Source organism: Tribolium castaneum, chromosome 3 (assembly GCF_031307605.1).
Source record: "Tribolium castaneum strain GA2 chromosome 3, icTriCast1.1, whole genome shotgun sequence".
NCBI lineage: Eukaryota > Metazoa > Arthropoda > Insecta > Coleoptera > Tenebrionidae > Tribolium > Tribolium castaneum.
Genome location: NC_087396.1, coordinates 16,848,654 through 16,862,580, shown reverse-complemented (window position 1 = coordinate 16,862,580; position 13,927 = coordinate 16,848,654). Strand labels below are relative to the sequence as shown.

The 13,927-nt window shown below is 37.1% G+C and overlaps 1 protein-coding gene across 1 annotated transcript in view; it reads left to right on the top strand.

Moving 5' to 3' along the window:
* Positions 1-13,927, top strand: part of side-IV (sidestep IV) — a 92,804-nt gene that overhangs the window by 65,755 nt on the left and 13,122 nt on the right. The window contains exons 4-10 of the mRNA XM_008201551.3: positions 2,527-2,637; positions 3,281-3,484; positions 5,098-5,249; positions 7,087-7,231; positions 7,930-8,060; positions 8,367-8,526; positions 13,628-13,921. Of these exons, the coding sequence (XP_008199773.1) occupies positions 2,527-2,637; positions 3,281-3,484; positions 5,098-5,249; positions 7,087-7,231; positions 7,930-8,060; positions 8,367-8,526; positions 13,628-13,921 (1,197 nt within the window). The remainder of the gene's footprint in view (positions 1-2,526; positions 2,638-3,280; positions 3,485-5,097; positions 5,250-7,086; positions 7,232-7,929; positions 8,061-8,366; positions 8,527-13,627; positions 13,922-13,927) is intronic.

Here is a 13,927-nt window from a genome sequence, read left to right as displayed (position 1 = left end):
GTTCGGGCGTGGCCGCACTGCAAATGTGACGGTGCACTTCGAAGATGAAGCCATAGGTTATCCCTCCGAAAGTTTATCCCCACAATGCAGCTCTTATCTCGTCCAGGATGCGCCCCACCTGCTCCTTACTTTTATCAAACGGCCGTTTAAGCTTATCGATCGGAAATAATTCAATTAATCTGATTAATAACTCGAACGGTAATCCAGGACAATTCCCTGATGTAATTTCGCTCAAAACCGGAACTCTAATTGACTGTAATTATAATGATGAAAATAAAAGAGTCCCCACTGGAAAAAGAACGCGCAGGAAGTCGATCGAGCGTCTTGAATAAATATTGGAATCATTCCTGACAAATATCTTGCTATTTGAATAACAAAATTAGTAATTGAAAAGTTTGATATATTGCCCGCGGCGATGAAAATGCGAAAGGGAACCGAAAACTATATCCAAAATGATAAGCTAACCCGGAATTCTTTTGTATCTCAGGCCGACGGAGATAAAATGTAAATCACAGCATATCATCTCATTTTAGGGAAAGCAATTTAAGTTTTATATGAAGGGATTTTATATCAATACATAAGAAACTAAGCAGGACGACGAATTTGATTTATAACTCAAAACGGATCCGCGACGATTAATCAAAGACAACCTAAATTAAATCCGAAAACGCACTCAGACACGCTTCGTATATTTCTACTACCAATAATCTCTAACCCCTTAACCATTCAGTTTTATAGTTTCTTGTGTAATTTGTTTAACAAGTTGTTTTTTGTGTAGTGACTCGTATTAAGTTTCCCATCTTACGTAGGCTATTTTGGTACAGCAGACTTAACGAACTAGAATATATGTTAAAACATGGCTCGAGACCCAATTATCCGAGGCTTGATTATTCAAAGTCAGCCGTAATCGAGCAAGTTTACAAAATAGGCCCTTGCACTAACCAGAGCTGAACTTCTGGTGACTTTGCAGAACATATTTTCTTAATTGTCGGCGTTCCCACCAATAACATAAATCGCAACTATTAATAAATAGATTGTGTAAGTCAAGCTGCTTGTAAATAATTTTGCCAGCAAAGAGAATTTGTAAGTGCGCTTGAGAAAGAGCTTTCCAAATTGAAACTTTTACAATATTGGCATAAACTCAAAGTTTGATAACTTTGTTTCAAAATTTCTTTAAAGATTAATTAATTACTTTAGACACAGTTTGATGTTGACAGTTTATTTAAGCCCTAAAAATTATTAAAATGGAAATAGCTTAAATCTATCCCGGCGCCTCCACCAAAAATTATTTCATCAAGATTTACAGGTTTATCGGTATTTTTTGATAGACAAGCTTTATTGTTTAATGTCAAGCTCATAATTTTTTTATTTGCTTTGATATCGTCAATTTCTGTTCCAAAAATAAACACAATGCTGGACTCAATCTAAAGGATCTGTAAAGCTAATAGACAAACAAAATATTTATTTTCAAACGGACGCAGCTGAACTAATACGCGATATTTTTTGCTCAGAAAACAACAAAAACCCTTGAACAAGAAAATACAAGTATTGGGATCTCTGAGAATAATTAAGTACTTTGAAGATCAAATTAATATTTCGCTGAAAATGCGCCGTGAAACAACACTTTATTTTGTTTAAATTGGCCTAAAAATAGCTCAAAACGTCTTTGTCATTTCCTTTTGCTCTGAAACTTTATTCCGCTAAAATGCAATTTGCTCGAATTCAAATTCGTTCACTTATGAGCCATTACTGTCGAACACTACATTAAATTTGCAACGCTTGTTATTGCATGTTACTGAGCCATTTGTGCCTTAAGTAAAAGAGGGGAACTTTAAGTGGGATTCTGCCGACGAACAGTTTAACTGGGAAGAATGATGACACTAGAAATTGTGGGATAAAGGATGCCGAGACGAACCGCAGGGGAAACGGCCGATATACAAGTTGCCTCGTTCACTTCCTGTCGTCTTCCGTTCTGTATCGCCTCGAAATCCTACAAGCAGGCGTCCTATCATACCGTCCTTACGTTATCTAACCCTTGAAAAAAGCCGACCCTTTCCCCAATAATCTTTTAATTAGAAAGATGTAACCTCGGGACAGTAATTTTACCGCAGGTCGTAAAACGGCTTAGCGAAATGATTTTTTCTTAAGAAAGATTTTAGTGTCAACTTTTAAATATTAAAAGCAAAGACATTATTAAGCTCCCAAGTAAAAACCACGTATTTTTTCTACGACGTCATAAAAGAATTATTGCAGCCAACAAAGGAAATAATATGCCAATAAACTTGCCAACAATGTTTTCTTTACGTCACGTCTATAAAATTATCAGCATTTTTTGCTGTATCATATTCGTATTCTTATATTGTGAGGTCAGGTCCCAGAGGCTCTAATGATTTGAATTTTTATGACACAAATATGTGAGCGCGAAGAAATCTTTTTTATTGTTCTCGCTACTGAACTGTAATACTAATGGGGGATGCGATCCGTGAAGTAATAATTTCGCAACCGTTCATTGATTCATTTTTTCAGTGCCTCCCGAAAAGATCCACATTTACGATGACAAGCGAGTCGACAAGACGATTCTATTAGGACCATATAATGAGGGCTCGGACGTTAATTTATTGTGCGAAGTTAAGGGAGGTAAGTGCAAATTTCAGGCGCTTGGTGTCGGCGAAAAAAACAACCAAAATACTGGAACGTGTACTTCAAAAAGAATCGCGCTTTAAATTATTCAAAATTATTCCGAATTTTAAACGACCCTTATCCACCATTTGAATATTTAGTGCAAAATATTGTGTCCGATACAAAACGACATCGGTTTAATTATTTCAATGAAACGGACATAAAATTTCATCATGGAAACTCAATTTAGTGGTAGTCGGTAAACAACCATGGACGTTAATTAAAGCAGACGCACACATATAGACAAATACAATTTGTCTCCAATCCAATCTAATATTTGTCCGATATTACAATGCTACAAAACATTTAATGCAATTTCACATAACATCCAATCTTTGAACGGCGTTTGTATCGCACTGAATAGAAACCAAATTGCTGGACCACACATTCATGTCCGCTTTGGTTTCATTAAATTTCATCAAAAGTTAACAAACCGTACCACAAAAAAAATTATTTATTTGGTTTATCCATACTGTGGTATGGCGTGGTGGTAGAAGATTTTGCTAATGTTTGTGCTTTGATTTTATTTATGTGTTGCTTTATTTTTAAGTCACTTTGGACAGAAATTTATCACTTTATCCGTCGTTCTGTGATTTTTCAGGCCGACCTCGACCGAAGGTGACGTGGTTTCTCGAAAACACAGTGATCGATGATTCGTACGAGATAAGATCGGATGGCATAGCCGTCAATCATCTCACATTTCCAAATGTTGGTCGCCAACATTTACATGCAAGACTGATTTGCCAGGCCAGTAATAACAATCTGGTCCCACCTGAGACAAGAGTAGCTGTGTTAGACATTAATTGTAAGTATCGCCTCTAAATTTGTTTGCAAATAAGCAGGCGTGAGATACGCCAGGGAATGTAGCAACCCTTTTCCAATATTTATGATTCGTGACCGAAACGGAACAGTTTGAATTATTGTTATTCGCACTCGTAAAATGCGCTAAAAACACGGTGGCTAAATTATATGCACGCATATGCCTTGCTGGCCCAGCATAAAAAATGCAAAATGGGCACGAGAAGCGGCGCCGTTTCGAATTCCGTATTTGCTTTGCGAGGCCTCTCATTAATTATCCACTTCTCGGCGTCTTAACCAAGGAATAAATCGTCAAAGTGCTTATAGATTAATCATTTTTTCGCAAATTGAGTGTTTGGGGGATGGAAAAGGGTTCAGTTGTGCGGTGCGAAGATAAATTATTGACGATCGAAACGAATGTGTGCTTCCGATATTCCGGAATTTTCAATTCCGGCAATCAATTATAATTTCTCACAAAAGCTCGTTGCTACTTCAAAGATACAAAATGATTACTCTAAAAAGGAGTCCTTCTGGGTGAGAACCGTCAGATGGTTTTTTGCCAGGCGCGGCCTACAATGGAAGCATCTACAAAGGACCAATTGAATAAAAATGTTTATTCCTGCCTCACTGCGCGCTAAATAAATCTGATAAAGGAGAAAACACTCACATATTGGAGACGGGCCGACAAATGTTCGTGTCAAACTTTTATTAAAACTAATCGTCCGAATTACATCGACAGGAATAAAAGAAAGCGGTTTAACCGGACGAGAGACGCCTGCGGATGATAATCTCTCGGTAAGGGAAGATTTAGGACCTGCTGGATCACTTGTTATTAGTAATCTTCTCGGGATTAGTGTTATTGGAGACTATTATTTCTGCTGAGACTCTTTTGACAGGAATAGATTGTTCATTACTGTAATGGACGGCTCGCAAAAGAACTATAACCAAAGATCCTCTTATATTTTAATAACAGACATTTGTACTCGTTAGTGTCCCATTTTACGACCAACTATTAAGTTCGGGTGATAAAAATCACCCGAGATATATTAAGTGACCACGACGGCAGTTCTGCCTCGCCTTCTAATGATTTCTACGACATCCTCAAAAAAGCACGAGGCACTGACGCTTATTAACTTTTTAACACTTTGTCACACATTTTGGATGATGGCCCGACAACGTAATTGACTCAAAAATGGAGAACAAACTGCCACTTTTTTAATAAACTGCCAGGTATTTGCAGGTTTTAATTATCGCAAAATGGCTGTTTGCACGCGCTCGAACTTTTTAAACGATTTGCTGAAGTGGCAATCGCACTTTTTGGGTGATGGCATCGCCCAAATTCAATAAAATCTATAAGAGTTGACTACAAAATTTTTAACGTATAGTGTCTAAAAAAATTTATAGTCGCGGCGCGAGTAATAATAGAGAGAAAAGCTCATTCCCACCCGTAAAGCCCGTGATATTGTTTTTTCTATGAGGCTATTTTGGCTGTTAGCTGAAAAATTAGAATTTGTGTGATGCGTAAATCGCCTGGAGGTCGTCTTCTGCAAGAGACAAACTTGGATCAAAGCATTTTCTGTCAAAGGTAAAACCCTCATTATCCTCTCTGATTTTTTTCAGTAAAACCCCAAACGGTAAATATCCTAACAAAAGAAAAACAAGTGTCAGCAGGCAAACGCTACGAAGTTGAGTGTAGGACGTCTGGATCGAGGCCAGACGCAGTTATAACATGGTGGAAAGGAAGCAGACCTGTCAGAAAACTAGCAAAAAACGTGAGTAGATTTCATCGTAATTTCATTCAATTATCAGCGACCCGGAAAAAATACATCCTCTATTTGTAGCGATTGTTTCGGTGCTCTTTTATGAATTTAATCAAACTTTCTTGATAAGTTTTGCCATAATGGCAGGTTACTTGCTTTTAATTAAAAATTTCTCCTTGACTCCTGTAGGGTTTAATAACGACGAGGATCAAATGACGTCACTTATATTACACCATTTTTGCTCATTACAGTGCACAAACAGCTAATATTAGTAAATAATTTCCAAACAGCCGTGATCAGAACGTATTTTATATGCAAATCGGTTTTAAAGCGAGGAAATTGCAAAGCCGTAAAGGAAATTACGTATAAACAATATTAATTTGGAGGGAATATTTTGCATAAACACTGGATTGTTCATAATTTAGTTGCTGCAACGTGATTTATCGAATGCATGTTCAAAACCATTTCTGGCTTGACACTGATATATAATTACACATAATATATTTTCTCAAAACAAAATTGTTTTGCCAGGTACGTTACACAACACAATATTTCACCGTTCACTACTCCCACACCATTTAATTCAAATTATCATTGTCCTTTTATTTGTATTTTCACAATTAGGACTCGAAGATTTGAGGCTAGATTAACTCGTCACAAGCGCTGTTTATTGCGTTTCAAGTGAGAACCTAGTTTTTGTGATCCAATTCCCCTCTCACTATTTTTATTTTACGAGTTTATAATCCCTCGCGGCAAAACAATCATTAAAAATGAAGCGGTATCTAAATCCCACTTGTCAAAATTCGCATCTTCCATAAACCGTCAGTCTAATTTTCCCATGTATCCACCATTCCACATTACTCTCGTTTGAGTTCACCCTAATCACCAGCAGGCTGCTTATCCTTTGTGCAACGCCAAGCCATTGAAAATTGAATAAAAGCAAGGACTGTGTAAAGAAATTCAAACTTAGTTGAATAGATGGCGTCAGAAAGTATGCGTAACAAATGATCGCCAGACACTGAGAGAATTTTTTAAAAGTTAATGAGGCTTAAAATACTGTTTTTATCCTATTAAATTGCGGAAAGTAAAGCAAAGTTTCAACAAATTCTATTATTTCGATCCCTTTCTCTTATTTAAAAACTTGAAAACAGAAATGCACCAAGCAAAATAAAGCTCTCCACCTGTACAAACTTCTAAATGGAAAAGAGTGAGCAAAAGCTGCTTTATGGAGGCGTCTCATTGTTGCCGCCTCCATTGTTGCTATTAAAACCCAATTTGGCGCTCTTGAAAAACTAAAATATTTTCATGGCATTCAATTGTACTTGTTGACACGCTTTTTCGCTCATTCACACAAATAAATTTTAGTGCTGAAAGCTCGACTGTATTTGAATTCTAGTAATCGCTTTAAAGCTCGAAAATCTTTTATTTAAACAAATAAACCGGAAAGCTAAGAGCTTCATATTTTTCTGCTTTATTACAGATTAATAGAGAGATTTAGCGTGCGCAATTTTAAATCTCTTCGAGCTCGAAAAATTTTTCACCTTTTTAGAAAGGTTCTCCTAAAGCGGAACTAACCCATATAACTTTTATAGAGGTCTAATTGCTTAGTTAATTATTAAGACAACAATGTTTGCCGTTTTTCCGATGCGAGTTGGGAAGTTACGACAAATAGTGCATTATTCCAATCGAAACTTTGCTCCCCCAAAGTTTAGCAATTAAGACAAGGACTAGGTAATTTTTCAACCAGTTTTTCCGAAACCAATTGAATCGAAAAGTACGCGTATGAAGACAGATTTTCAGTTTTCCAAAAGCATGTAATTAAGTGTTTTGTCTTTCGAATTTTTTTCAGTTTTCGGAACAGAACAACCAAAGCTTAAGCATTTTGACGTTTGTCCCTGTGATCGATGACGACGGCAAATACTTGACCTGTCGAGCTGAAAACCCGTCCATCCCTGAAAGCGCGCTCGAGGACAAGTGGAGATTAAACGTCCATTGTAAGTTATATTTATTCTCTTCAGAATTATTCTCAAGGAAAAACTAAATCGAACCGAACCCTTATCTTGACCATATTTGTGCAAACCTATTCGTCTTATTTGCCAACAAAAAAATTATTAACATCATCTTTTAGAAAATGCAGTCGAGTCCAGGGATCAAGAGAAAAAAACTAACGCGCTTCAAATTACAATAGAAGCTGCGGCCACTACTCTTATTTCTGAAGAATTAATTCTAGGCTGCTTTGTGTCGCAGACTTGAGACGAAATCCTCTGATGGACACATTACGGAGTTGATGCTGTTACGACACAAAGAAGTAGTTTTGTTTTTGATGAGGTTTATTTTTTGAAGTTTGAGTAATGGACTCTGAAATAAAAATAGTAAAAGCCACACAATGATTATACACTACACATAAGAGTAATTTTCCAGTGGAATTGTGGTTTTGATCAAACTTTTGGCTTAGTTGTGCTCACTAAGCACCTCCGATGAACTTTTGTGTAGCCCGTTTTCAGCAAAATCAATGTCCACATTGGGGCTTCGCGTTTCGAATTAGTCCCGAAATGTTGTCACTCAAAATTGATTTGTTATGTGGTCAGTCGTCGTGTTCGTTTCGATTTATTTTCGTTTGATTCCGTTAAAACCGTTTGCGTGTTAATTAATGGTTGTATAAGCCTTTTGAAAACGTTGCGCTTTATTGCAGATACTCCTGTTGTAACGTTAAAAATGGGCTCGACATTAAACCCGGACGATATCAAAGAAGGTGACGACGTTTATTTCGAATGCAATATCCGGGCCAACCCCAAAGCTTACAAACTTTCCTGGTTCCACGACGTAAGTATTTAAGAAAACAACTTCCTCGAAGTTTGTTGTACAGACCAAAAGTTCGGAAACTCTTTCATATTACTTGTTGAATAGACTTTTATGCACGTATATTTAGGACGCTTCATGCAAAATTATCGCCGTAAAGTGTCATCGTGCTCTTAAGACACGAATTTACATTTCATGGCGAGGACACAAGACAAACTATCTTTGAGCGATGTGAACTTCAAGACGAACGGACCTAATCTGTCAAAGGCCTTTGAGAAGTCGCTCCAGGTTTCGACTTGACCGCTGTCTATCCGGAGTTTACTTTTCCAGGGAGTGGAGATTTTCCAGAACGTCACCGCCGGAGTGATCATGAGCGATCAAAGTTTGGTGTTGCAGAGCGTAACGAGAGCCACGGGAGGTGCTTACACGTGTATGGCCACCAACGTGGAAGGCAAAAGCACCAGTAATGCCGTCCAACTTGTCGTGAGATGTAAGTAGCGTTTTGTTCCCGATTATTTATTCACCGACACTTCCAGCGAGGCACTCGTACAAACGAAAACACTTTGCTGAATATTGAAAATACGCTTCTCGATTTCCATTTCACAAATATGTGGGAATAAAGTGGAACTCGACAAGCGTTATAAGGAAATTGCCTTGTTCAAGCACTTTGATCAACTGGCCAAATTTAAACGGCGATTGATTTAATCGGGTCAGTTCACTAGAATTCGTGCTAAAGAAATTCGGCGGAATATTGAACGCGCTTTTGAGATAGCATGCACGAAATCCAGAAAAAATATTTCAATATACCATCGACTAAAACTGATGAACCAATTTAATTAATCCCAGAATTATCATTTTTAATAGTGATCAGGCCTACGAGATTCTAATAAAAAATTAAACCTCATGGTTTTTTCTGGTTTTGGCCCTTGAGCATAAAAGCCACTTCTGTGAAACATATTTGTGTCGAAACCTCTTCACAAAGTGTTTCTCACCGTGCGTTTCAGCGTTGAATGGTAATAAGACCTCACTTTGAGCAATCACAGCCGCGATCATATGTTACAACTTTATTGCGCGTTTTATTACGCTTGTCTAAAAAAGTCTTTTTTCCGTCTCCGTCTCAAGGCAGGCCTCTGCTAAAATCTCCTTGTTTATCGCCGTCGCATGAGCTGCCCTGGGGCCCATCTTTTACTGACTTTATGACACAGTCGCTAATGACATTATTGTAACATCACCCGTTGTCACTGTAACTCATCCTCATCTCTCACTTTTCTACAATTTTTCCACCGTGAAAGATCGGACAAGTGGAAAGCTCGGCGCATCGATTTTTCCGCAGAAAAGCGGAGCAGAAGTTATTATTTAACTTTGAGATAACTCGATCGGGCCCGTTTCCAATTTCGTCAAGAAGCCAACTTTACTCACAACAGATGCATCTTAGGAGCTTAGGTCAATTATAACTCTTGAGTTTTGATCCCGTGATGCACATTCGGGTTGTGATTGATTTTGTGAAACTATAACGCTTTTGAAATAATTGTTGCGTGGAGAGCTTTCCGGCCCGAGTTAATTTATTTGTTGTAAACTTTAACCACTCTTCCGCTCACGGATGATCCATTAATAAACAGGAAAAGAACGGGAAGCGGAAACTAGGGAAGCCGAATTATACACACAAGATTCTCTAACACCATTTTCATAGCAAAAACTACCGCTTTAGATTTAGAATAAAGCTTTAAAATTGGAGAATTGTGGTAATTATCTTTGCTTCTTGGTTCATCGTAATATAATTCGGATGAAACTCTTAAATTAGTTACGAAAGGAGGAAATTGTAAATTATGAAAAACTCCCTAAGCAGCAAGTCTGCTTAGTGAAGTTGCAGTTTTTAACAAAATTAATAATTTAATTAGTACACTGTCGTGCTGTTGAAATACTAATTCGTCGACTTTAATTGCTTCCACTGAGAAAAATAACTCGGGATTATTGCTTAAAAATTCTAAATTTAAAAGATAATAACTTGTTGAAAGCGGGATTGTATCGAAATTAAATCAAAGAAGTCTAGTCGAGATTAAATAAAATTTTCTGCGGAACTTTGCAATAAAACAAAACTAGGAGAAATAGATAGTCACCAGCAGACGCTCGAGGTTGATGTGAGGTCAACAAGGCATTATCGAAAAGTAAAATTCATTACTTAACCTTTGCAGTTTTTCAAAGAGGATAAATCTGAAGAAGAATTTTGCCGTATTTCCGATTTCTTTCGAAAAATATTTAGAACCAACCTTCCACTTCTAAATTGTAGTAAACTTTTGCCTTAACACGTATGTTTGTGAAATGCAATTAATTCGTTTGTTGTTGGAAAGTGTTGAAAGCTGGCGGGGCGTTCCAACTTTAGTCTAAAATGTTGGAGTGAATTTGTTAAAAATGTAAACAGAAGGGTACAAAGAGGTCGTCACATTGAAATTCTCCCCATAAATAAGACTTCCGTATGAAACCCGAATGTGAGATGTACAAAATGAAATTAAACGCCATATATTCGGCATAAAGCGCCATTGTTAAAGCACATAACACGAGACAGGCGGAATAGTACAGTAAAATAAAAACATATTGCGCTAATATTAGCTGTAAATGTGGCCATTATCCATTCAAAGTATCGCGCGATCCTGCCGGACCAGCTCGTAAATTGCTCTCGTTGTCCCGATTTTGATCCGCCCCAAGGAGCGAAAAAGGCGAGATCAATGTTCGCGTTATAAGTACCCGCCGAAACACAAAGCTTTCATTAAGCTGACTTTTAAAGTAGAAACAGCGAAAATTAAACAACAAAGGTCGACGTTCCATCCGATTTCCATCCTGTTTAGTTGAACGTAAACGAATCAAATTAAAAAGCCGGGACGCTTATAAAATGACATTACTGACCATGCAAAGCAAGCGCACCTTTGTGAACGAGGCAGCTTGTCTGGCAAATTAAATTTTCGTGTCCCCGCATGCCCACTCTTTGACTTGCGATTGTTGGATGGATAAAGAGGGCCACTCATCGAGGAAGCGTGCGATAATTCCGGACGAAACGAAACCACTTCACTGTAACCTGCAATTTCAGGATCATTATTTTTAAAATAACAACGAATCCTTGACCCCTTGCAATTTACGTAGCGCTGAAAGGCTTCGATTGCCCGGAAAATTAACACAATATCAGGCTTCTCCGCTTTCGGGTCGAATTCATCAAAACGATATTTTTAATGAGGGTTTACAAAAATACACATTATAATGGAAATTGCCTCCACAATCAACAAACAATATTTATTTCGCTCTGACACAAAAATTTCACTTACTCACTGGAACTTATTTTTAATACAAGATAGTGTGCATATAGAAGCTCCACAATTTCCATATAAAATTTCCCCGGAAAAGGGGAAACTGAGAACGACTGAGTAAATATTGTGTTAGCGCGAGCTATTAAATTTTTGTACCATGAAAACGAAACTTTGCATCTCGGGAAAAATGAGTGGGTTAAAGTGTATAATAAATTCTTGACATTTTGCAGGAAGGAAGATGAAGGAGCCCATTTAAGTTTAAATTTGCTTTATAATTTGTGGGCGCTCGTTAAATTAAGAAATGTGAAATTTTTACTATGAGTATGAAACTCTCGTCAAATTGTACAATTAAGAAACTGAAAGTGGTCATGAATAATTTATATTTTTTTACTACTGAAGTAGATTTGCTTGAGTCATCACCACCGAGTGATTAAAATAATAATAAAATCTCTGCTCAAACTCTTTCGTGACATGTTTTCGAAATTTTACTACCTTTTTACTCACCGCGACAAGATGTAAAAGCACTGGAGGGTAAGCAATAAATCTTATCTTACATTGCCAGGAAGGAATCGTGTTGGATAAGTAGATAAAGTTATCTTTTAAAAATGCAAATATCGTGATTACTACTAAATAACAAACTCTCTCTGTAAGCTACTTTTTGCCAGTTTGTATTATTTTGTGACAATACACTTGAATTTTAAATTTGCACCCCAAAGTAGCTTGACGCAGTTGCAAATTGTATATTTTTAAAGGAAGGCCCTTTAAATTGTTATCGAAAATCGCAGCCTACAAAATTCAATTTAACTATAAAATCAAAAAAATCTAAAAATTTGGTAATGCTGCATTAACAGAGCAAGCCTTGAAATGGAAGTGTAACTTTAGCCACATTTCTTTTTTTCAAAACATTTCTTTTTTCAAAGTATAGTGATAGAGATTAAGAAGGTGTCCAGAAATATTGTTTCTATGTTAGCAAATAAACGTTTAAACAATTCTTGGGAATAATTTTTTTCAAAATTTTGCTAGGCATCATTCACCAATAAAATGGAGTATTTGCACCTCAAATTTATTTTTTTACTTGTTAAAACAGCATTTTACAATGTAGGCTTTTTGTTAGACGGTAAACACCATTTCGGAACAATTTAAATTAAGTAAGAAATCAGTTTTTGAAAAATTCTGATCTGTCAATTTTTGACATCTGGCTAAAGTCCCGCAGACACGGCCTGCTTTATTTTAGTTCATTTTTGATTTCAAGGTCTAATAACAACAAACATATAATAACATGTATATTTGTACAGTTGTTACGCTGATTTTATTTAAATTCATTTAAAGATGAATACGAAATATGGTGGATGCGCCAGGAGAACGGAAGTAGAATTTTTTGTTAAAAAATGCGTTCATTGTTTTTAAGTACGGTTAATAAATGGAACGTAAAAATAAAAAAGTCTAAATGCCTGGAAGCATTTTTGGAGCAAATTTAAATTTATTGTAATTTATTGTTGACAGTAATAACAATTATTAGTGTTAGGTCATTCCATTTAAATCTTGTTAAAATAACTTTGCACATATAATACTGTTTGTAATTAACAATTTAAATGCATATAGTCGTCAAATATTATCATTTGAGACTTTTGCAGTTGGTATAGTGCTAGTCCATTATCAGCACAGTTCATCCGAAAATTCCATTATTTCGTGCAAAGATCCGTGTTTAGCATTGCCGCTACTTTCGTAGTTTAAAGTAAGCGTATTTAATGCAAGTGTCGCTCGAGAACAACCGTATCTTAGAAGATTATAACCCCATGTTGTACCGCCCGTCAGGCCAAACCGAAGTTCTCACAGCAAGCATCCGCTGCGGTTATGTAATTACTTATTCCAAGTGCTAAACGACTTGGCAAATAACTTGTTACTTCCTCGCCCCTTTTCGGAACGAGCTTGCTTCCTTTTTTCCCATACAATTCGTAATTACATTAAACCGTTACAAAATGAAACAAACAATGTGAGAAAATTCCGCCGCCATAAATCCTCGAGCGCAAAAAGAAAGTTAATTAAAATTAAGGAAAAGTTGCAGTTGAAAACCCTTAAAGGAGATAATTTTCTGTTCAATGTTTTAAGACAGGGAAATTTCGTTATTGTTTTATTAGCACTCCGGCTTCACAATCCATCTCGCTTAATGTTATAATCACGATCTTTCAAGGATTCTTCCACCACTCCAAGTTATTTATACAAACCGAAAAGTAGTTTTCTGCATTTTCCAATCTGAGAAGCTCTGCATTGAAAACATTTCTGGTTTGATTTCAGACGCCCCCGTGTGCAAACAGGACCGAGAGGAGTTATATGGCGCGTTGAAGCAAGAGACCGTGACTTTGCGCTGTCAGGTCGACGCCAATCCTGCCATAGTGACCTTCCACTGGACGTTCAACAACTCCGGGGACCTGACCGAAGTTCCGGCCAACAGGTTCACAAACGAGCTCTCTTCCTCCCGACTCAACTACACACCCGTCTCGGACCTCGACTACGGCACACTCCTCTGTTGGGGTGACAACGATGTGGGTCACCAGAAGGTCCCCTGCGTCTTCCAAGTAGTCATAGCAGGTAACA